The 25,256-nt window shown below is 41.9% G+C and overlaps 2 protein-coding genes across 2 annotated transcripts; one reads left to right on the plus strand and one right to left on the minus strand.

The window, feature by feature from the left end:
• The first annotated feature begins 4,131 nt into the window (after positions 1–4,131).
• LOC147421713 (uncharacterized) lies at positions 4,132–7,024 on the plus strand. The gene has a single exon (XM_086502762.1). It carries the CDS (start codon positions 5,258–5,260, stop codon positions 6,842–6,844), a length of 1,587 nt encoding a protein of 528 aa, XP_086358888.1. The 5' UTR covers positions 4,132–5,257; the 3' UTR covers positions 6,845–7,024.
• A 182-nt stretch (positions 7,025–7,206) lies between these two features.
• LOC147421714 (uncharacterized) lies at positions 7,207–8,870 on the minus strand. The gene is made up of 3 exons (XM_086502763.1): positions 8,627–8,870; positions 7,520–7,701; positions 7,207–7,431 (listed from the first exon to the last, which is right to left on the minus strand). The coding sequence occupies exons 1-3, from the start codon at positions 8,816–8,818 to the stop codon at positions 7,266–7,268; spliced, it is 540 nt and encodes a 179-aa protein (XP_086358889.1). The 5' UTR covers positions 8,819–8,870; the 3' UTR covers positions 7,207–7,265.
• Positions 8,871–25,256: the final 16,386 nt, after the last annotated feature.

The following is a 25,256-nucleotide window of genomic DNA, read 5'->3' on the forward strand; positions in this document are numbered from 1 at the left end:
CAATACATCCTAGCTGCCTATCTAAGGGTGCTCGAGGGATCGCTCCAAGACCTGTATCACCGAAAGGATCTCAACATTCGAGAATCCCCCAGCTCAATAAAACCTCACTCGACCCTCAACAAAGGCTGCAGTAAATTTGACAGTACATAGACTTCCCACAAAGTCATACATCCACAAATTTCCCACTGTATGCTGTAACCGCTGCGGCGGTTGTTTGCTGCGTGACTCACAGCCAGCAAACCCTCAACAGACATACATCATCTCTGACAATACATCCCATGTGGAAGTACCTGCAATGTCAGGATGAAATCTGGAATATCAAGCAGCAAACACAAGCTACCTGATGAACTAGTGGATGTCGCCTATAGTCTGTGTGTAGATGCGCCCGTTTTGTATGTGACACGCCTCCAAGAACTGTGAGCCGTCCTTCGATGTGTAGACAGCCACAAATCAACACTCTGGGAGTGTCGATATCCTCAACACCTGCAGTCGTAGGCCGAAAACCCCAAATTTGCAGAGTCGGATCTGCACCCGTCGAGACCACGTAGTCGAAAATGGCCTGCGCAGAACTTTGTCGAAGCCGAACGGTGGCCGAGATGACCTCAGAATGAAATTCTGAGAACACCAATCCCTTCGATCATTCCAACAGGATTTGGGGCCGTGTCTTCGCCTGTCGAATTTCACTCCAATCTGAGCTGGTGACTCTAGCCTCCTGCAGTGCTGCCCCGAGCCTCGATCTCAGCTCTGATACCAGTTGAAGGAGTACGAGCGGAAGTGCGACGCGAGAGAGAGTGCGAGAAGAAGAGCACGACGATATGGTGAACTCGCTCTACTATAATGTGTAGAGCATAGTGAGTTCTTATTAGGTTTTTACAAAAGAATATGTGTACATACCTGGCGGCCCGCCCACTTACCTGGGCGACCACATTGGGCTTTATACCCCAACATATTGTTGGAAAGATAATAATATAATAGCTTTTTTGTGGATAGCTCACGCTATACTAGGGAAACTAGCACCCTTAAAAATCATGTATATCTTCAAGATTAGAGAAAAGGATCCAACAAACCCTCCTGTAAACCTCTTTAGGATTGTTATAACAACTTTGGTTTGATGACTCCAAAAGAGGTCAAACAAATCACATATCATGGCCACTTGATTAGAGATATGGTCATAGATATGGTGCTTAAAATGAAACAAAAGTTTGGACCAACCGAAAGATCCTTTGGCACCATGGTAAACCAACATGGCAACGCAGCCCACGGAACCCACTTTAATGATGAGAATTGGGTGAGATGTGCAAAAATCACCACAAAACAAGGAATAACGGGTGACACCAAGATTAGAAGAGATTCAAATGATTCACCTTTACCAAGCAATTGGTTTGAGGGTCTAGATGGAGAACCACCAACTAGAAGAGCGAGGGTGGAGCATAATAGTAGAGTCAAACTAATTGATTTCTAGAAATGGTTCAAGAAATAAGTGGATGTAGCTATCCATACGATCACCTAGCAAGCTTCACAAAAGTTGTGACAAAAAAAGAAATATTGGACTTCCATGTGCAGTTTGAGGGATTTGGAATGATATTGTAAGATAAGGTTTTGATACGGTCTGTAGAGAGAAACTCTGGAATGAGCTAAACACTTTGAGATAGCTATTCCAAGTTGGTAGTTAGAGCTAGTTTAGATCAATATGAGAATTTAGACTAGACAACAATAGAAATGAAATATAAGATTAGAACTGGAAATGACATTGAGCACTGAACTAGAAATGAGAATGAATATTGGAACTGCGAACCAAATTTGGAATGTAGTATTCAAATTAGTAAACAAGTACAATAGTTGAGTCAAATATACTTTGAGTTTAATGGACTCCAAGATACACAATAAAAGGGAACAAGGATACCAGGGATTAGTAGGATAAGTAGGGATCCCAAAAATGAAGTAGTGGGCCCTATTTATAGCCTTTTAACTGGATGTCTAATTGACTGTACACTATACCAATTATCGTAGTAACTATTCCTTGAAGTTACTAGTCAAGCTGCATGCTAGGGTAGCAATCGTTCCCACCATCTACATTCTTTCCCCCTTTTCTTTGAATTTTGTTGTATACCAAAATGTTAACTGAGTCAACGTCACATAACAAAAGTTGCTAAAGGCCTGAGCCTTACGGATGCACATGGAGGATGAATACAAAGAAGCAGTCAAGATTGGAGTTACACATTTTCCCAAAATGGTCACATATTGTAAATTCCCGATTTATTTCAAGCCATTGTAATATCTTAATGTGTTATAGGTTCAATGGGAGTTCCAAGGTGTAAAGAACAAGTCAGTAGTGTACCTAGGTTGCAGATTCAATAAGTGGTGGAGCCCTAAAGGCATTGGACACCCGGACATTGCATGTTTTTACCCTAGGTATATAAGGCAGTGTGTAAAGGAACTTAGGGTTCTCAAGCTCATTTGTGTTCATTTGATTCTCTATGCACTTTCTATTGTCGCACAAAGTCAATGTGATTTAAAGCATTATTGCACAAAGTCAATGTGCACAAAGCATTATTTTCACATAATAAAGCATTTAAGATATGGTTCTCACTATCTTGAATTGGATGCATAAAGAATACTTACACATGTTATCCTTTATAAGAAGGGGGTGGGGGATTACACAAAATTGAATGATACTCCTTCTTGGCCGCAGCAACGCGCGGGTCACATACTAGTTATAAGTATGAAGGTTCAAAGGTGCTTTTTGACCCTGGAATATGTTGATGTAGTTGGATTTCTTTTTTCAAATCAACTCTAATAGACTTTTTAACACAAAGAAGAGTTTTTCATGAGAGAATACTACTTTAATTAAATGTGAAAAGCTTTTTCAAGTTGAGACTTAATCATTAAAAAAAACAAGTGTGAAAACAATTTTCTAGTTGGACTTAATCATTTTTTCTCGCCGCATTTTCCTTTCTTTTTGGCTTACTAAAAAAGGCATTAGAGAACAAGGCATTAGGGGACTCCATTCATAAAAGTTTGATCCCATGATGTGAGACATTAGTTGCAATATTTTTTTATATTTTATCTTTTTCCATAAAAAGCGTTGGGAGTGAATATTAGATAAGAAACAAAGTTGCAATATTCTAATTTGTGAAATAATCTTTTCATTCAAGGAACTATTAAAAGCTAAAAGTCCATTTCATTAAATTGTTTCAATATTATCATGCTTACAAACTGATCTTTTCTTATAAAAGTATTGAAATATTTTTTTACTTTAGTTTTTCGATGAGTTACCTAATGTTATTGTTTTTTAAACTTTGTTTTCATTTTATTTTGTTTTAAAATGTCAATGTCACCCTTTCGTTTTGTTGTTTATGTAAGCCCATCATAACAAAAACAAAACAAAAATGACATGTAATTATAGGCACTCAAGAAAACCCGTTTCTGATAACTCTTGTCCCCCTTAATTTTAGCATGCCTTTGTGACCACTGACTCCTCACCTTGCTCAAAAGAAGAAGTATTTTAACGCAGAAAGCCATTCCAATGCGGAACTTAACTACCATAACTTTTCCTTAATGACGTATAAAAGACTGCTTCTGATTTCCAATCAAATAGGAAATGGGTTTCTTTCCTCACAGAGAATATATATGTCGGAGGGTTCTTGATGACTAAATCCTCTCTCTCTCTCTCTCTCTCACACACACACACACACACACACACACACACAAGAAGTTTTGGACATATTCTCACAATAATCCTCACATTGTGACTTACCTCAACATCATGAGCTTCTACGAGGGAGGCACCGCATACCTAGCTAGGTGCGATTGGGGACAGGGGACTGCCGGCCCGGTGGGGGGGACGGTGGTCCCCTGTCCCCAATCGTACCTAGCTAGGTATGTGGTGCCTCTCGAGCAGAAGCTCATGATGTTATGCATTGTATGAAAAGCACTGAAAAAGACTCCATTTTCCTACATGAGAAAATTTCTTTTGCGGTTAAATTTCGAGCACTAGTGTCCTACGTGGCACTAACAATCACGTCACTGTTGATCTAAAAAGTGTTGAGCTTTTAATGGCAATGGCTGCTGCCACATAAGCAGCAACGCTCAAAATTTTTCATTGCCCGAAAATTTCTAAATCTTCTTGTGTCTCTCACTCGCTCGCTCACTCACTCACACACACATAACACACAGTTTATCAACCCGTCTTCGCTTGTAAGTTTCTAGTACTAAAGGCTCTCTCTCTCTTTCTCTCTCTGTGTCTCTCTCTCTCACACACACACACACACACACGCACACACTCAGATTTTATGAACCCCTGATAAGTTTCTAGTACAATTAGAGGTGCCTTCGCGCTCCGCCCCCCTCCTGATCTCCCCCCCCTTCCCCCTTCTCTCTTATAACTGCTGCGATTCAGCTTTGGTGGTGTATGCGTGAGACGTCGAGTGGCTGAGCCTCCGCCTCCGGAACTGCAATCGCAGCGACTGCAAGTGGCCGGATTTAATTAGCGGGTAGAGGCTGGTTGTCGGCACCTGATGCAAGAAATTAGGCTAGGGAACTTGGAAAGCTGAATCATCATGCTATCTCAAGCTCTACAACATACCAAAAAAAGAGTTATTGAATGGGAACTGTTTGAACATCTGCCTGTAATTATGTAGGCAAACCAATTGCCCCTGATCATCCCAACTGCATTAATATGCCCTTCAAAAGGAGAAATTGTAAAAACGAGACCATTTTAACAAAGACGTAGTCCTGCTTCGTTTCTTCAGCGTATTCAACCCCTTCCCAGAGGGCTATGACCTCTTAAGGTTCGTCAAAACGCTCCTCGGGAATGCCCATGCAAAAGTAGCCCTCAATGAGATGATTTCAAAAGCATTCGTTCTGAACAGGTCAGTGAGACAAGGCTGCCCCTTGGCCCCCCTACTCTTTGCAATAGCTGGAGATGGTTTTAACTACCTCATCACTGAAGGCTGGATGCAGAGAGGCTTCATTCAGGGTATCTGTTTGCTAGGCACCTCCAAACAGCTCCGCCTTTCTCAATTTCGCAGATGACACGAATGGACTGCTCAAGAATGAGGAGAACACTTTGAAACACTTCTGGGAGGCTCTAGACATTTTCTGCTCAGCCTCTGGCTCGAGGATCAATCATGCTAAAACAGGAGTGAGAGCCTCCTATTCCCCCATCCCTCAATGGCTGCTAGACCAAGGTTGCCAAGTGATTCCTGATGGACAAGTGTTTAGGCTTCTTGGTACTCCCCTAGGGTTCGGAGTTACCATGAGGCAGAGATGGGCATGGGTGATGGACAAGTTCAGAAGCAAACTGAATAGGTGGATTGGTCTCCAAGCTAACATAGCGGGAAGGGTCTTGGTCCTGAACCATTTCATCTCTGCCTACCTATTATTCTTTCTGTGCTGCTGGCGTCCTCCTGACTCCCACATCAGGGAAGCAATCAAAGTGTGCAGGAATTTCCTATGGTCTGGGGATCCTTTTAAAAGAGGTGCTGCAAAAGTCAAGTGGGATGTTTGCACCCTGCCTAAGTCTCTTGGAGGACTGGGCGTTCGAGATCTTGGCCAATGGGCGGATAAACTTTCCTCCAAACTGGTCATAAGAGCTCTTGACCACCTCGAGGCGGAGTGGGCTAGACTCTTGTTCAGAAATCTGAAACTTTTTCACATCAAAGGTGATCCCAAGTGGAACGATCTACCATGGATTACTATTTTCTTTCGCTCAGAACATGTCTCCTCCGTGGGATCTCACCTTATCAAGTCAATTTGGGAGGCATGGAATCGGTATAGAAGTAGTTTAAGGTATAGCTCGACATCTAGGAAAGGGGAGATCATCCTGAAGTATGAGTCTATCTGGTGGTCTAAGCCCCCAATCCCCCCTATCACAGCAGCCCAACTGAGGACAGCAAGGAGAATTCATAAAAAAGGACTACAAAGATGGATGGACCTGTGGAATGCTGACTCCCACTCTTGGTATACTGGTCACCAACTCCTCACACATTTCCAACTTCAACCTTGGGAGGTGCTCCTCATAGAAAGAAGGATCTCTGATTTTCCTTTGGAGAGTTCTTGGATCTTTGAGGCAAATCTAGAACCTACCAGTAAAGATCTTTGCTGGCAGGGAGGTGCAGCTCTTACTAACCCTCCTGACCTTATCAAGCCTTGTGACCCTCCCCTCCATGTCACTCTGAACCGCAGGTGGCACGTGTCATGGGATAGAAAACAATGGAACTTTAAGTTCTCCTCCATCTGGCACAGGCATATCCAGCCCAAACAGTCAGTTCTGATGTGGCTAATAATTCTACATAAAGCCCTGTGGACAGGAGAGAAACAGAGAAATACTGGGTTGGGTGATGGGATTTGCCCCAGATGCCAGCAGCATTTAGAAGACATACCACATTTGTTCATCAATTGCCCCTCTAACCTCATAATTCTTGCCCCCCTGTTCAAAACCTTGGGATATGTACCTAGTTGGAAGCAATTTCTACTAAGGGAGGGGACCACAATTCTTCATGAGTTTTGGCAGAGGAGTAGAGCTGAGTTTTTGTGGGTGCTGTGGACCTATAGGAATAATCATCCGTATGGTAATGTTGGGGCTCATCAGAATCTAAAAAGCATTTTCTTTGGATGTAATGTGCAGGCCTCCACCCTCCTCATGTCTCAGTTGAGGATCTATCGAAACCGGATGGCAGTTCTGGGCGATGCCATGCAGTTCTACTGCCTGCAGAGCCCGCAAGCTCAACAACATCTTGTCGACAACGGCACCCTGGAGTTAATGCATGACTGGCTAATGGGGCTGGTGGATGATGTGAACGACCTTGCAGTCAAGTATGCAGACGCCCAGTTCTTCATTTGACAACTACAGGCTGAGATTGATAGACTCTAGGTCTTTGAATTATGCTTTATTATATATGATGAGCCCTCATGGAGGACCATCAGATTTTGTATCAATGTATGTTCTATCTTTCTGCCCCTTCCTTGGGCACCCAGATGTAATGCTTTTGGACTCTTCTAATTAATTCACAGCGCGTACTTGGTTTAAAAAAAGAACGAGACCATTCAAAGTGAGTATTATAATTTGTCTCATGTACGTCATCTCAAGCCTACGGTTTACGGCAACGTCTTCATAAGAAACCATCTTCTAATTCGCTTGAGCTTCTTCCGATTACAATTAGACCTTCTCGGTTTTCAGCTGCCTATAACAAACCATGTTCTAATTACCTGCTCTTCTGCTCTCAATTCTCAGCTTCATATAAGAGTTGTTGAAAAAACACCTGCTATTGCTGCATGTCTTCCCACACACGGATTACCCTAGACCCAGATTCAAACTCTCGCAGTATAAACGTCCTCACATTATCATCGTTCCCAATAATGACTGGTGTAGCCAAGTGACTATCCAGATCCAGCCAAGCACCATCAACTTTCTTCAGAGTAGTCCAGTGCCTGCAACATTTTCCTCTGCCACGGTTCGACAGAATGAATCCCATAAGCGTAGCTTCATCCAGATTTATGTAGTTTGCACCCCAAGTACGGGTATTCACAAACAAGCATCGCTGCTCCTCTTATAAACTGAAGGGCCCTCTGAAGAACATTGATATCATTATTTCCCTTGAGGATGTAATTGCAGAAAGCACGAAAACAGGCACGCCATTTTATATGAGCCGGCAGACTGCATGCGATGTTGTTGAGCTCACAGCAGGTAAAGGTCTTGCTCTGGATACAATATAAGTAAAACATAAGGAATTAATTAAGGCAAAACGTAAGTAAAAGTTTCAAGAAAATGGTGACAGCAACGTACGTAACGTAAACTTCGAAACAAATCAGCCGAAGCTACAGAGAAATACAGGTGCAAACGCCAGCTTATCGAACGAACGAAAGTGATATGAGAATTAAACACCACAGTAGTACTGTAGAAGAAACATTTGACGCAGATTGAGCATGCAAGGATTATAGTAGTATATGCGAATCATTGAAGACTGCATGAAACAAAGGTGCTGCGAATTGTTAAAGTCTGCGTGAAACGAAGCACAACGCTCAATCATTAATTACCCTAGTCTGAAAATCAAGAGAAAAGAAAGGCGTGAATTAAAAGATCAGATATAGGGCGTATCCTTGCATACAATTTTATAGTACTCACACACATTGATCAACAGAAGCTGGCTCCATACATCACAAAATTATCAACGAAAAAAACAGTCAAAACTAATTACACAAAGCCGCTCCGGCGCAGCAGTAAAGAATGAAAAGCCAGTAATTATTGCTAATGAGTTGAAAAAAGGCCCAGTTAGAGTACTGCAAAAGAAATTGAGAATCATTCAAATGAAGAACATAATGTACCTATTAATGTGCAAAGTAGGCGCAGATGCAGGAAAATGATGAAATATTAATCACAGACAAATATAGATCTCCAACACCAGAAGAAGAAAACAAGATGCAAAAGGTAGAATGACGATAGCTGCATGCCGCTTGAAGTCCGTTTTCATGCAGTGCGCAACAAATTTACTGATCATATGAGAATGATGGAGGTGCGCGCGCGTGCGTACTGCATGCGCATTTACATGAGATGTTGATAATCAAGTGAGCATTGGTCCAAAGAACCAAGGCACAGCTCAGGAAGGAACAGCTGGTTCTGTCGAACCTGGTAAAGGTTGTTGAGCGCGTGAACGAGGCAAGGATGATCACAGCTGCAGCATTGTCTTTCATGGAAGATCTGCGCCCGTTGAGGTCCTGCCGTAGGTGGAGATTGAGGCTGAATCTCGACAGGAGCGCCTGCGGTATGGTTTGCTTGACGTTGCCACGGCACGGAGCACCAGCTGCTTGAGATGCACATCGTACTGTGCAAAAGTTGTAATTTGGACACGAACGCCGATCTAATTGAAAGTAATTATAGTCCGAAGTCGGTGGCTCAAATATTGCAGGTGGCCACCTCAGATTACAATGTACCCAAGTTTACAATTTTCTCAAGTTTACATTGTCCACGAAAGTTCAAGATCTATGGTGCTCAATCATCCCAACATAGATCACATCTCCTCCCGTGCCTGTGTGAGATATAGGCGAGGGGTGGCCACGGTCCATTTGAAAGCGCCCATGTGGTATAATGATGAGGACAACGGACTGCCAAAACGGGCCATCAATGTCCATCCAGATGATCATTTTTTTCCCCCCATAAAAGGCAGCAGATTTATATTAATAGGAAAGAAAAATTACAAGATCATCATCATCCTTATGGGGATACAAAATCATCTTGGGGTACAATTGATTTCCAGGGGATACAATCAAAGGGATAGATAGCCGAATTTGCATATTGAATGTATCCAGGGTTATATTTGAACACGACATACGATACAAGGCTGCCAATACGTTTTTAGCAGCAAAACACTGCTCAACAAAGAAACTTCTATGTAGGTAGTGAATTGAGGACCTCGTCCATGCAATCAAGTAGGCCTACTCCATTCCCCAAGATCCTCCTGGTCCTCTCCCCTTCAGAATCACATTTATCAAGCATATCTTTGACGTGGTCAAAAGATCCATTCAACATCACTTCTTGAACTTTGATGATGCCTGCTTTGTTGTAATACTCCCAGCAGTCATTCAGAACTCTGTAATTTGCATTATATAACCTTCGCTTCTCAAGCTTGAGTTGATTTGCCTTCAAATTTACAAAGTTAAAAATAGGGATGTCCTCTACTCTTCTTTTGCAGTTGACACATATTGCATCACCTAGACCTGTAGTAGACCTTGTTTTCCCAGTCCAAATGGCCTTGTGGAAAATTAGCCACATTAGAAAAGAATGGTTGGCCGGAATCCCTCGATGCCATTTGCTAGTAAATTTAAATTCCCATTGTTTTTTACTTGGGTTAACTTTCCACCATTTATTCAAAGTTACATGAAGAGGGGTAGGGAGACAAGGGGGGAGGTCGGGGGGATGGAAAATGTTAAAGCCTCCTTTCTAGTACAGCCCCCTGGTAGTGGGGGAGTCTGCAAAAGACAAGGACCATAGAAGGTCCCTGGGGAAAATATTGATCCTCGATGAAATAAGGTTGAGTTCCCAGGGTAGAAGACTGTACGAAGAAATGAGGTTAGTGGTGTTAGTAAGCCATTTGTGCTCTTATTTATTCCACGGGTCTTGCCATGTTCTGATCCCGTTGAGGTGAAGCCTTCTTGCAGATTTGATTTCTCTTGCTGAGACTGGGGGGAGGGGGGCAAAAGAAAGAGAAAATCGTTCCTGATTTCTAAGGGGCCAATTGTACTTACTATCCCAGTGGATCCTAATTAAGCACCTGTACCTATTCCAAGCTACCCATAGGGATTTCACGAGATCATGTAATGGAAATGGCCTATGAACTTTGAGAGTAGCGGAATTAGGAAATTAGATGAAGCACTTTTGTGAGATTACTTTGTGAGCATAGCGCCGGGTGAACTTAATTGATGCTAGCAACATAAACATGGTACTTGGTTAACTTGGCATGAACAATACTTTTGCAAGAGAGAGAGAGTTTAGAGAACATGACAATAGTTGAGGACTGGATTCATATGGAGCCGGTCCCCCCTCCAATATGCATTTGTATTATAGTTTCTCCCATCAAGAGAGACTTAGTACAATACAATCTTTGTGTTCCTTGTTCCTTGTGACCTAGGTGTTGCAATGAAGATGGAAAGCTTCATGCATCACAAACATAACATAAACTTTGTAGAAAGCATTAACTATCCCAAGTCTCAGTCCCAAGGCCTCAAATACCTTCGAAGGTGGAGAGAGATAACGGGGAATGAGGGTAGGGAAGAGGAAGAAGAAACATTCCATAGGAGAAAGAAATAGTTCCTCACTTATCATCACTCTTCTTGCTAGCATACAAAATAGCATAGTAATGAAGATGGAGAAGATGACAAGCTTAAGCATTGAAGCATGGCTCTTGGTTGGATTTGCATTCCATAGCCAAGAGTGTTGGTGTAGGCTCTCACTTCTCACAAGCTTGGAGAAGGAGGTGGGGTTCCTCAACTTTCACCAAATGAGAATGAATCCACAAAATGAGTGTGTGTGTGTGTGTGTGGTGTATATCCCCCCACCACCCCCCTTGCTTGCTTGGGGCGAGTTGTAGCTTTTACACATGTTTCAAGCTCATTGGACCCCTCTCCCCCTTATCTAATCACGTGCAGCATCCATTCAAGTACATGGGTAGTCTTTGGACAAGTGTCCTCCTTACCCCTTAGAGAGAGACAGAGCTTGAAAAAATCTAGATATTTGTTGGATGGAACTAGAAGCTCATTGGACCCCTCTTTAGCCCAACCAATAGCATTCAAGCACACCATGTGGTTAAGCTTAGGGAGAGTCTGACATGTGTCCCATGTGCCCTTTGAGAAAAGGAGTGCCCTTTGGGTGAGTGGAAGGTTAAGTCAAAGATTCTCCTAACTTTGGGACTTTCATGCATAGGAAGCTTCTCAAGCACCTTCCTCATTAAGTTTGTAGGGTCTCTTTTTGACGCAAGCACTTACCCCCCAAGCATGGGAAGCTTCTCAAGAATCTTTTTCATTAAGTTTGTAGGGTCTCTTTTTGACTCAAGCACCTTACCCCACAAGCATGGGAAGCTTCTCAAGCACCTTCCTCATTAAGTATGGAAAACACCTCAAGTACCTTAGTCATCCAATATGACAAACACCTTAGTCACCAAGCACGTACCTTAGTCATCAAGCACGACAAGCACCTCAAGCACCTTAGTCATCAAGCACCACAAGCACCTTAGTCATCAAGCACGCACCTGAGTCATCAAGCACAACAAGCACCTCAAGCTTAGGTCGGGTTCCTACCTCAAGCTTAGCCCTAGCTTGCCTAAGTTCCTAAGGTCAAAGGACTTTTAACACTAACCACTGGAGGTCTTTAATGAAGCTAACCCTTAGGTCTTTTAAGCTTCATTAGGTGCACACTGCTCTTTGATAAAATATCTCCTTTTGGACCCCTGTTGAGGTAAGTTTAGAAGCACTTATTGCACCTTGCTCTTTGATAGACCATCTCCTTTTGTACCCCTATTGAGATGCAACCATCTCTCCTTTTAGTCCCGTGTTGAGATAGGTCTAGAAGCACAAGTCTCTATTCTAACTCTTGTTCCTGTTTATTCTCCCACATTAAATGATCAGTTTAATATGAGAAAATCATTTGGTAAAGTTAGATATTATATTTTATGACATTACCTCTCTCTTGAAATCATAGTTGTCCTCGACTATGAGGTAGAGAAGATAAAGCCTAGTCATTAGTCCATGTTTCTTAGCGGGTAGAGTATACCTTTTTACCCTACGACATCATTCCAAGATGGATGACTAGTCCATTTGGTGCTAATTGGGAGGTGTAGCTGCTGCAAACATGTCTGCTCTTCAGTGCATATCATACTTCCAAAGTAGAGTGATAAGTTCTACTTGGTGTTTGGGAGACGTCGTCACCACAAACATGATTCTAAGCATGCATACTATTTAAATTTGTGCACAATAAAAAGAGAACTAGTCTTATAAGACAAAAACATTTTTCATTTAAAATGCATTTTCATATGCTTACTCTAGTGCATCATTGTAAGCATTGACAAGGTTCATATTATCCTTAAGCTAGGTTCCTTGCATCCATTTAGCATCTTTAAAAGGATAATTATAAGATATAGTCACAGATAATCTTACCGTTTCTTAATGCCTTGTCTTCATGTCATAGGATGGACTTAGATTGAAGTACTTCTTCTTGATCTTTGATTTTTGAAGGGTCTGCAACTAATGCTTCTTTTAATGATGGCGCTCCTTTGTAAGGCTTATGTAGATTCTCATGAAAAACATTAATTGTGCATGAGCCAATGGTTGGGCAACTTCAATTGATAAGCCATCTCGTTGACTAGCTTAAGGATTTTAAGGACCATAGTATTAGTTTAGCATCATACTCTTGGTGGTCTGTAGGACTCTTGCCCGCAGTATGCCTCAAATGAGCCTTGAGAAACTTTAGCAAGACCCAATCATTTTACTTAAAGGCTAAGGCTCTTCTGTGCTTATTGGCAACAACCCTTTTTGCCTTTCCTGTGGGATGGATATAACCCCTTTAATCGTTGGAAAAGATTCTTGTAGGTCTCCGCTATATTCATCAGCAATGAAGATCTTCCCATGTACTGTAAGTAGTAAGGGACTTTTGGATCTTCATTCTTTAACCTCAAAAGGTACTTTCCCCATAGAAGTATGTACAATATCATTGTACGCATACTCTATAAGAGGTAGGTACTTCTATCATTGAGAACATTGATCTACTTCCATGAAATAGGCTTTTAGTATATCAAGAATTGTTAGATTAGTTATTTCACTTTGGTCATCCGTTTGTGGATGATAGGCCGAAAGAGAAATTTACACTACAAGAGGTTGTGTGCTCTTGTGACGCTGTTAGCGACGGAAATACACTGGGTTTTTATAACCCCCGGCGTCGCTAAAACCGTCGCTACGAGCGTCGCTACGAGAGCGTCGCTATATGCGTCGCTATATAGAGACGCTCATAGCGACGCTCATAGCGACATTTACACAGAAGACTATAGTGACGCTCATAGCGACGCTACAGAGCCATAAATAGCGACGGTTATAGCGACGCCCGAGAGAATTTTTTTTTGGTGGCAGGGCATTGAATGCCCTGCCACCCATCAACCATATTGTACTTGATTCACTTTTTAAAAAAAGTGCAAGGGTAGATAATAGACCCAAAATAGTCACCCACAAGACGCATTGTTTGCAAAATTGACAATTGTACACATTATAGGCAAAATGAATTGATTGGAAAATGTAATAATGACAATTGTACAACATCATAGGCATAAATAATTGATTGGCAAAAGGAACTGCGGTGACAAATGTAATAATATACATGGTTCAAAAAGACGTATAAAATCCGTCTCATGATACATAAGCTATGAGAAACCCTAAACTAATGCTATCTAGCTACGGCTAAACTGACGTCGTCTAGTCAGACGTCTCATCGCGTCCAAGCGGCGTATCTGTCGGATTCTGCAAAAAAAGACAATAAGACAGCTTTCAGTAAGTATAAACATATAACGACATTTATAAAACAATACAAAAAATAGAAAAGAGTAAACCCTAATACTAACCATGCCGCCGCGAGAACTGACAATGTCCATCAGGGCGTTTAAGCCCTTCCTGCCTGCGTACTCGCGCTCGTACGGTGTGGGATCACGTCCTGTCATCGACCACTGTCAAAACATACAAAGATTTCATTATGCTCCCCAAGTGGTGCGAGCTCCCTGCCTCTACTCGCGCTCTGGCTGCATCCTTTTGTTGCTTCCACTTGTCGGGATTCTCGCGCGCTGCTTTCTTCGCATTCTTCCAATCTTCTTTGGCTAGCCAATCTGGCCTGTTCCACCCATTCTTGATTGCTTTTTGCACTTCGGAACGCTTGTGTTTGCAGTATTCGCACATTCGAATCTTCATCAGGTTTTCATTGAAGCGCTGATCCCGTGTTGGAATGGGAAACTCATCATGAAGTATGCTGATGACTCTGTTTTTTAAATCACTTGGTACTTCACTCCATTTGTTTAGTATGTAGTGTCTAAACAGCTGAGAGCAAAGACCACGCATGCGCGAGATCACCTTCTTGCCGTCATTATCCATGATGATGCCGCCGCTGAAGTCGACGGAGTAAGACAAGCCCTCTGGCCGGTGACGCGTGAACCTGGGTGTCCCGGCAGGGGTCTCTAGCGGAGTGTCGATGGGGGTACGGACGTCAGGTGTCTCCACCGGCGTCTGGGCCCCGAAGCGAGGAGTGTCGAGTGGGGTGGCTCCTGGCGGAGTAGGTAGAGGTGTGTAGCTTCTAGGAACAGCCAGCCGTGCAAAACCTGGCGTAGATGGCGATGCTGTGGCTGGTGTGGGGGCGGGCAAAGAAGGGGAGGGTAAAGAGCCTCGTCGAACACGAGGCGGTGTGGAGGCATCGGTGGCAGAATCCCCACAACAACCGCCACCGCCACCACTAGAGCGCCGGTGTCTAGACGAGTGTGAAGCTCGTCTCGTCGACGCCGAAGCTTCGGAGCGCGCCGAATGCTCCGAAAGAGAGGGAGATGCGGATGGACAAGGAACGCGCGATGATGCGCCAGAGCGACGACGCTCCACGTACCACTGTCTCTGCTGCGGTGACAAAGAAGAAAGAAACTCCTCATCATCCATACCTGCATTAAACACACGAATATTTAAACTTAATATTGAATGAATAGAGTAGACAATGACGCAAAGACCATTAAATACAATGACGTAATGACACATATAAATACAATGACGCAATGAATTGAGTGATAGAAGAGGCAAGTCGAAAACTCAGAATTTTCAATCAAAAGATGTGAGCGCGAGTAGAAAAGAGCGTTATACACCATGGAAGGTACTTAGAGAGCCAGAGCTTTTACAACACGGAGCAAAATTGTTCAAATACAATATTTGTGGCTTTAAGATATCTCTCTCTCATCCTCACATAACTCATCATATTTGTCGTACATTGCAAACTTACCTTGGTCGCGCAACCCCGAGAGTACTCCCACTCTTCCTCAGTCACTTCGTCACTGCATTATTGTGCGCTTTTCAATTGGTTGTGCAACCATCTTAAGCTCATGAAGGTTGGTAGGCTCTCCAGAACCGCTGGATAGTGCATCGGTGGTCGTCTTCCCCGTCTCCACTCGATTCGTGCCCTTTGACGCTCTTGCTTTGCATCCTCATATTGTGAAATCCACTTTTGCATCACTAGATTGTGAAGCATGCAAAATCGGTTGATTTTAGCCTCTAGATCTTCCATCATCTTCTTCTCAACACCGAGATTGCACATGACAATCCCAGATATGTGCTCATCATCTATGGTTCGCCATAGCGTGTCCCGGGCTTTATCAAATCCATCTAGCCACTCTCCAATGTACACTAGGGACTCTGATACCAACCAACCTTCTGCCATGCTACCCTCCGGACGTGCCTTTTGACGCACATATCCCTTAAGCGTTTTCATGAAACGTTCTAAGAAGAACATCCATCTGGAATGAACTGTGCCAACATGTATACACATGATAATTGAAGCCCTGCATGTATACACATGATAATAGATCAACTATGGGAAAAAACAAGATTTACAGTGTCTGAGTGAGGAGTGTCAATAGATCACCTGAGCATTCTGTTAGCCCGGGATAGTCATGCATGGTCCACATTAGAATGCCTCTGATCAAAGCATTCCGTCGTCCTGTGTGTCGGCTCATATCCACGACCTCTATGCCAATCCACAATTGTTGTAGCTCTTCCAATAGTGGACGAAGATACACATCCATATTCCCCACTTGATATCGCCCTGGCACAATCAAGCTTAGCCATAGGTGCCCCTTCTTCGTAGTCAACCACGGGGGAATGTTGTAGTTGACGATGACAACGGGCCATACACTGTAAGATGTTGATCTTTGACCAAATGGATTTACGCCATCCATAGCCAGGCCTAAGCGCAAATTTCGAGCTTCCCTGGCAAAATCCGACCATGTTCCATCTATATGTTTCCAGGCTGCGCAATCTGCAGGAATTCGTAGCACACCATCCGAAGATTTATTCTCCTCATGCCATGATGCTAGGGCGGCCATGGACTTACATTCGAAGAAATGCTTGATGCGAGGAAGCAGAGGAAAATGTCGCAAAACCTTTTGTGGAATTTTTGTCCCGTGGAGATCTACTCGATATCTTTCGGAATCACATTTCGGACACTTCTCCATGTCTATGTATTCCCCTCTGAAAAGAATGCGGTCATTAGGACAAGCGTGGATATAATTGTAATCCATCCCCAAGTTTCGCAAAATCTTTCTTGTTTCATCTCGGGAATCTGGCATCACATTGTCAGCTGGTAGTATGTGCTCTTTCAGCAATCTACACAACATAAAAATACGATAGTCGTGTAAAAATCTATCAGATCATTATACATTTAGAGTTTTATTAAAGTAAACTAATTGTAATAGATCACCTGAAAAGCGCTGTGACGCTAGTGTCACTCCATCCAAACTTTGCCTACATGTTGAGAAGAACCAGGAGTGCTTTCAATCTAGACATACGTGCTCCATTATACAATGGCATATAGGCTTCACTTTTCATATCATCATAGATAAGCCTTTCTGAATCCATGATCGTCTCGATCATTTCATCAATCTCGGGCTCAAACATTGCCTCGTTGGGAATGTGCTCTGCATGATCATCCCCCGAGCTGTCAGAGGCTACATCTTGTGGCCTCACATATGCTGCTTGACCAAAGCGCCTTCGAACACGTCTATTGGGTTACAAGATTGCTTCTTGTTGGCCAGCGTCAGAGTCCGACGAGTTATAATTGGCAACAACTCGATCTATAATAGATGGATCGAACTCGCCAAATTCGCGAACGTGCTGCAAAGAAACACGTCTTGTCCGTCGCACAGCATGCTTGCATTGATTACAAGGACATAAGACCCTCGTTGAGAGATAGGTGTTTCGGTTGGACGGTCCCACATCCTCGTCACTACTCATAATGAGGATAAAAATCTTATAACCTGGACAACAAATTTAATATTCTATTGGCATTCTTCATCTTATCTCTCTCTCTCTCTCTCTCTCTCTCTCTCTCTTTACCTCACATTCTCTAGTCATGTCCAATCCCCGCACACCTCGGTCTAGAGGTGCACGGAGATCAGAACCACCGGGTTATAATCTCGTCTTTATTGGTCAATACCTATATTTGTGGGTACAAGAAATCTACACACCCACGTCTACATGATACTGCATGTAGTGGACAAAACCCCTTTGCCTCTTCTCTAGCTGTAGCACTTCACAGCATCTTAACATCTTTTCACAGTAGATCTTTTCACTGTTCGTCTAACTCTAAACCCTAAACCGTAAGTAATTCTTGCGTGGACTCGATCTAACGTAAATAAGCGTAAATCTAAATAAACGTAAATCTAACTAAAAATAAACCTAAATCTAATTTAACGTAAGTCTACATCTAACCTAATCTTTAACGTCTTTTGGGATAGTTTCCTACGACGTTAAAACTCTCTTCTTCTTGTGTGTGTGTGTGTGTGTGTGTACATGTGTGTGGGTAAACCTAAATAAACCTAAGTCTAATCTAATATAACATAAATCTAAATCTAACGTAAATTATGTTATATTAAAAACAAAGAACTAAACTAACAGGGATTATAAGAACCTTAAAACTGATTTAACACATAATTTTTCACATAACTCGGCAAGAGTTGGCATTCTCATCACTAAAGATGTGAGAGTTAACTTCCGGCGGTGACGCTGCCTCATCTCCATCCACATCTGACGACAGCAATTGGCCCTTTAGACCGTTCTTGCTCTTGTTACTAACTTTGAAGTTGCTGTTGAATGACTAGAGGTTGTCTAGATGGTCATTGTGTCGGGGATGTAGTGACTCTTGCCGCCCTGAAGATCCACCTTCTTCCCTATCTTCTGAAGACATTTCACCAGTACTTTTGGATCAACGGAGCCTACCATGAGTGAAGGCAGCAATACCCTATATTCCATTGAGGGCTTTCTTCACCCGCTTCATGCAGGCATCGCAGTCTATGGAGACCTAAATCTAATCTAATATAACGTAAATCTAAATCTAGCGTAAATAAACGTAAATCTAGTTAAAAATAAACCTAAATCTAATTTAACGTAAGTCGACATCTAACCTAATCTTTAACGTCTTTTAAGATAGTTTCCTATGACGTTATAACTCTCTTCTTCTTGTGTGTGTGCGCGTGTGTGGATGTGTGTGCCAATGAAAAGAGATAAATGGTATAACCTTTCTATCACCCATGCCAAGTATGATAGATTGATTATGCCATTTCCCTCTTGAATAATAGGTCTTGAGTTCAACTCCTCGTCGGCTAGATCTTTAGGTCTTTTAATTTTAATTAGTTTCCTACGACGTTAAATTAGTTTCTCTCTCTTTCTCTCTCAATGTGTGTGCGTTTTTTTTGGATCGTATGCATGTTTTCTCTCTCTTTTCCTCTCTCAAGGTGTGCGTTTTTTGTTTATGCATGTTCTCTCTCTCTTTTCCTCTCTCAATGCATGCGTTTTTTGTTTATGCATGCTCTCTCTCTCTTTTCCTCTCTCAATGTGTGTGTGCATTCTTTGTTTATGTATGTGTGTGTGCGTTTTTGTTTTTGTTTGTACTCTCTCTCTCTCTCTCTCTCTCTCTCTCTCTCTCAAAAACACTATGTGTGTGTGTATGTGTGTGTGAGAGAGAGAGAGAGAGGGAGAGAGAAAAAGGGAAAGGGAACATGAGAATGAGGAGAGGGAAGGAGCATACCTGGCTCTCCTTCCTCTCCTTGTGTGTGTGTGTGTGTGTGTGTGTGGAGAAGAAAGAGAGAGAGAGAGAGAGAGAGAGAGAGAGAGGGAGAGCGTTACCTGCTCCTTGCTTGAGGGCGCCGAAAAACTCAGATCTGAGATCTGAGTTTTTGGGCGCGCTCGGTTATTTTTTTAGCCCAGCCGGCGTCGCTATGAGCGTCGCAAATTTACAAAGAAATTTGCGACGCTCATAGCGACGTCGGGATTTTTTTTTTGAGCGTCGTTGTGTGAGCGTCGCTAATATGAATAGCCTCTTGTAGTGTTAATCTACTTCCTAGATTCTCAAAGAGACCCTTCTAGAACACATTGGTCATTCTAGGATCTTTGTCCGACACTATGGGTGTTAGAAAGCCATGATGCTTGAAAATTTGATATCTGAAGAGGGTTGCCATTGATATGCCTTAATAGTCTTTTCTGGTAGGCATAGAGTGTGTTTTCTTATTAAGCGTGTCGATTGAAACAATCCAAGTTGCTTACCTCGATCAAATATCAACCCTTGCTATACCACGCATTTTGAAACATACTCTTGCATGTTTATTTTTCATGATAGACCAACAAAAATACATTTCTACTCCTTGAAGTGTAGATTATAGATTCCCTCTTTGCCCCGCATAAGGAGAAGTATGGGATTCATACATGACTTTCTTATTGTATGGGTGAGTAACACATAGCCTATTGCCGTTTGGAAGATAACCATTCTTCAAGGTGAATGGTTCTTTTTTTTTTCCCTATTGCAAAAAGGCTGTAATTACGTACTTAAAGTTTTAGTCAGTGTAGCATACTCATCTATCTTAAAAGATAGATCATTGTGAGTTGCTATAGACACCACATTTACCCTTGTCGTTGTGAAAGTGCATCGACCACTTGATTGTGCTTGTTATCCATGTGAAAATATGAAATTTAAATTGAAAAAGAAAATTTTCCCACCTCATTTGTTTGTTGGAGAGCTTGGTTTCCGTCATGAAGTTCTTGAGGCTTTGTGATCCATTTGTAGGATGAATCGAGTCCCAAGGGATAGTATTTCCATGTGTTTAGGGCATATAAAATAGCTAGTAGCTCTTTTTCGTATTTGCCCAATACTCACTTATCGAAGTTGAGTCTTTGACTCTCATAAGCTATGGCATAACCTTCTTGAAGCAAAATAGCTCTAAGACAATCACCACAAGCATGACATTGGACCTCAAATGGCTTTGAGAGATCTAGTAGTGTGAGCACACGTTGAGAGATAAGATTCTCCTTAATCTTCTTGCACTTTTGCAGTCCATGAATACTTAACGTACTTTTTTGTTAAGTCATGTAATGGGCTTTAGCGAGAATTTTTTTAATGAAGCATCTATAGTATGCACACATACTTATGAAGCTTCGTACCTCCCATAGATTCCTTGGATTAGCCCATCCTTTTATTATCTCTAACTTTGTTGGATCCATACGGGTGCCATCTTTAGAGATAATGTGACCTAAATATTGAATCTCTTGTAGGAAAAATTCCCTTTTCTTTTGATTAATGAAAAGCTTATTCTCTCTACAACTTGAAAGATTACCTGGAGGTGTTGCTTGTACTCCTTAAGAGAATTTGAATGGCCTGAAGATTTTTGTCCATCATGAGTTTGAATGCGTTTGGAGCATTTGTCAGGCCAAAACTTGTAACTTATCAAATAGATCTTCTACCTGCGGCACGAAAAATCTATTTTTGTTAGTGATCTTATTTAGTGATCTATAGTCAACACACATGTGATATGCGTCGTTTTTCTTTTGCACTAAAAGTAATGGTGAACAAAATGGAGAGGAGCTAGACCTCACCATCCCTTTTTCCACCAATTCATGCACTTGCCTCATGATCTCCTCTTGTTGAGCTTGTGAAACTCGATAAGGAGGCTTGTTAGGTAGTGAGCTTCTTGGTAAGAGCTCAATTTCATGGTCATCATCCCTCATTTTAGAGGTAGCTCACTAGGGATGTCATCAATGAAAACATCTTGGGATTCATTTAGGAAACTAGACAACTCTAATTCCTCTTGATTCCCTTTATTGCAAGGATATGGTATTCCCAACTCATTAGCATCTATGTACATTCTCTTTTTCCTGTAGGTGAAGTAGATTCTCCTTCTAAGGAAATTCATGTTGGAAGCCATGCGGTTAAACCATGGTGCTCCAACAATATAACATTCTCATGTTTGAGAGGGGAGATGAAGAAATCCTCTTTGTCCACATAGTTTTGGACATGAAGCCTTAATTTTCCAATGAAAGAAGTAACTGAGACCTCTTGTCCCTTGATAGCTCCATTGGCTTTCAATGCATCTCCCATCTCATGGGCTTGTATGCCTAGCTTAGTGGTCAACTCCATGGATATGAAGTTATGGGTTGAGCCAGGTCAAACAAAATAAAGGCATCATGGTCTTGCATATTTCCCCAAGCACAGGAAATGAGAAATCCTTGGCAATGAGCATCCTCTTTTGGAGCTTCAAACATAGAGGCTCTATGAGTCTCATTGCGGGAAATTCTCTTGGGGCAAGGACGATAACCATGGTCTTGCTCCCCACACTTAAAACATTTATGGTCCTTACAAAAAGCTTCTAGCTCTTTAGGAGAGAGTTTATATTTACCTTTGTAAACTCCCTTCTCCTTGGACCGATTGTTGTTGTTGTTGGAATAGCCTTGGTAAGAATTTTGGGCATTGATTTTTTCCTTGGCATCACTTTTGTCTTTATTTTCCATGGGCTTGACATTCCGTCTAGCCCCTTGTTGGAAATTGATGCACCAAGCAACCGTGGTGTGGTGGATTACTTTTGTGATAAAGGAACCAGGCCATTGAGAGTTGACATACTCGGCCATCTCTTTGGGTAATCCCGCACAGAATTGTTGCTTTTGCTCAGCAAATTCTATCTTTTGGAAGATAGTAGCCTTTAGATGTAAATCCCAAAATTTTTCACATATTTGTGGATAGACTCATGAGAGAGAAGCTTTAAACTTCACCATTTGGTGAGCACTTTGTCCTTTGCATCGTTTGCAAGGAATTGCTTCATGATGGAAACTCGTAGAGTTTTCCATGTCTTTGGGGCTTCTCCGTTGTCACGAAGGCTAGCCCACCATTGACGAGATTATTTTTGGAAATACATAGCTACATGGCATATCTTGGAAGACTCCGTGAAGCCCTCGTCTCCAAAGGCCGCATCAAATTGTTGGATGAAGGCCAATACTTTGTTAGTAGCACCAAAGGTGCCATCATAGGTGAGAAAAGAGATACTCTTCCCTCCCTCTTTGAACTTCTTGAGCTTTTGGGACCTTCGCCCTGGACAGTCTTTTCATGATCTATTTTGAGCCTATGAATCAAGTCAATACTTAATTTGGCCTAAAATGTCAAGAAAAAGTAAAAATATGAGTTTTGACAAACTCTTGAAAATTTTACCTCAACGTGTCCTTGAGCTTACCCATTGGTTCATACAACTTTTAAGCTTACTCTCCAGTCGGACTGAGTGGTTTAGAGTCTTTTCGTGCTATTTCTAGCCGTAGACCTGAAATTCTGCAACTTCCAATAATAACTCACACTTGATTCTTTCAGAGAGAGAAATGTTTTGAATCCACCTCGGATTCTACTTACCCTACTCCTAGATTCTCATGCAAAGGGATTGTGGAAAGTGTCCACAAACACTAGTTTTCTTGTTCTTTATGGTTTTGTGAGCATTGATCTTAAGACTTGTCTTGTCTACCAATCATTCTCAAATCCTACTCTATCTTTACAATCCTACAATCCTATAGGCACTCGGCAAGTACAACTTACCTCCAAGCTACCTCTACACAGCAAAAGACGACAATCTTAAGCTATGCGGTTTCTAAAACGAAAGCTTTACTCTAGGTGAACCTAGAGGAAGTTAATGGACAACTACACAAGACGCTCGTGTTTTTACTAGTTGAGGTCTATTCGTCCCTGGCAGCGGTGCCAAATGTGGGACGCATGTCTAACCTCACCATCCTATCTTATTGCAGTATTAGCGAGAACCACGATTAAATTGTCAATCCATGGGACGAAGTTGACTCGACTAGTGCATAGAGGCTACAAGAGGTTTTCAATCTCTCGGAAAACAACTAACAACTCGAATCTAACTCAAGCTACACTCAAGTGACTGAAATCACCAAAAGCCAATGGCTCATCGACAAACAAATCACATCCGTTACAGCATCAGATGACATCCAAACACAATAAAACTTCTAGGACATGTTTATAAGACCTAAGCATACATGCTTATGGTCTCAAACCCCACTTTAGGTCAAGTTCCAAAATCGCGATTATTAACAGCAGAGTGGATTTTTGACCTAGTCGTTTTTTTACCCAGAATGCATCTAAATGCTTAGCAATGATGCCCCAATACCCCGCCTATGCTTAGTTTTTGATTTGAAAGTGTAAATTCCTAGCTATGATGAAATTAGGCTGCGGGTCAGCGACGTCAAAAGCTACGAAATACTGTGATGTATTTACGTCAATGTGTAGAGCTCTTACCTGCGGCTGCAATGCAACAAACACAATCTCAATGTGACAATCGGGGAGGGAGTAGGAAGTGAGAGAAGGAGAGAAGTGAGCGCCGTTAGCTCACACAGTGTATTTCTTATCCAAAAACTCAATGAAATCTTTACAAAGTTGGCTTTTATACCTTAGCCAAGGTCTAGAATGTGTAATGTCCGGCGCCCAAGACCTTTGAGACTCCACACTTATTGTATCTGCAATCTAGGTACACTAAGTGACCTATGCTTTATATCTTGGAACTCTTATTGAGCGTGTAACATGTTACAATTATCACAATGGCTAAATAAATTGGGAAATTACTATACATGGCCATTTTGGAAACATGTGAAAAGTGTGTAACTCCAATCTTCACTGCTTCTTCATATTCATCTTCGATGTGCATTCATAAGGCTTTGATCTTTAGCAACTTCTGTTAACGGACGTCGGCTCAGTTAACAATGCTCAACCAAAAAAGAGCTTTATTTCACTTCTAAGTGCAAAACCTTGCACACACTTTATTCAAGCCAACTGTCAAACCTTCAAGTGGGTTGCCCCACCGCCTGCATCACATAACTTTTGCATGGATCAAAACCCTACCATTGGTACTTTCCATCCATTTGTAACAACATACCATAGTGTTGCACTTCAACACATAGACCATTATGTACATAGGTTTCCCGTAGCCTGCCTTCACATTTTTGGGTTCAATTGATCCAGAGATGCCCCGAATGTGGACTAATGTGGTCAACCTCAAGGTGATAGGGGACGAACCATAGAGACAAGGCATCATGAGAAATATGGATAACACAATGCGAGAAAAGGTTATGAGATTTTGTCCTCTCAACTTGAAAGTCATGCAAAAGTGTTTAGAGAGGTACGAAGAGGAAAATAAACAATTCTTGACAGCTCGCTTGCAATTCAAGCGCAATCGTGCCACTAGAAACCTTACTTTTCCAGATCATTTTTGAAAATTGCCAGACATTCCTACTGGTCGGTGGCTAGATGTAGCAATCTCGAAGGCAAAGAGGAACGGAGTTTAGATTACTAAAGAAGAATAAGAGGTATCGAGGGGTTGCAACTAGCATGTAAATATTTTCATAACTTCCTTTTGCAAATCCATATGACCACATTACTTTAGTAATATAAAATTATTTAATTTATGTACTTATAGTATCACAAATACGGAACTTTGTGGTCGCATGGAATACAATTTAGAGTGCAATGGATAAGCGAACAAAGGGTCACCTTCGATAGTGGGGTTAAGAAAAGCTTCATCCAAGAAAATCGGAGTAGTGCTAGGGATGAGAATATTGAGATTACCCAGGTTGAATACTTTGGCTACATCCAAGACATCTTGAAGATTAGCTTTAGGAAATTTGTTATTTTTATCTTTGATGTCAAGTGGTGCAAAGTTATTACTAGTTGG

The sequence above is a fragment of the Adiantum capillus-veneris genome, chromosome 27, assembly GCF_014529385.1.
Source record: "Adiantum capillus-veneris isolate H3 chromosome 27, ASM1452938v2, whole genome shotgun sequence".
Lineage (NCBI taxonomy): Eukaryota > Viridiplantae > Streptophyta > Polypodiopsida > Polypodiales > Pteridaceae > Adiantum > Adiantum capillus-veneris.

Excerpts from the sequence above, each read along its gene's own strand:
- LOC147421714 (XM_086502763.1), bottom strand. The coding sequence starts at position 8,818 with ATGTGCATCTCAAGCAGCTGGTGCTCCGTGCCGTGGCAACGTCAAGCA. Across the intron at positions 7,702-8,626 it reads CGCTCAACAACCTTTACCAG|AGCAAGACCTTTACCTGCTG; the intron begins GTTCGACAGAAC and ends TATTGTATCCAG. Across the intron at positions 7,432-7,519 it reads ATGCTTGTTTGTGAATACCC|GCACTGGACTACTCTGAAGA; the intron begins GTACTTGGGGTG and ends AAAATGTTGCAG.
- LOC147421713 (XM_086502762.1), top strand. The coding sequence starts at position 5,258 with ATGAGGCAGAGATGGGCATGGGTGATGGACAAGTTCAGAAGCAAACTG.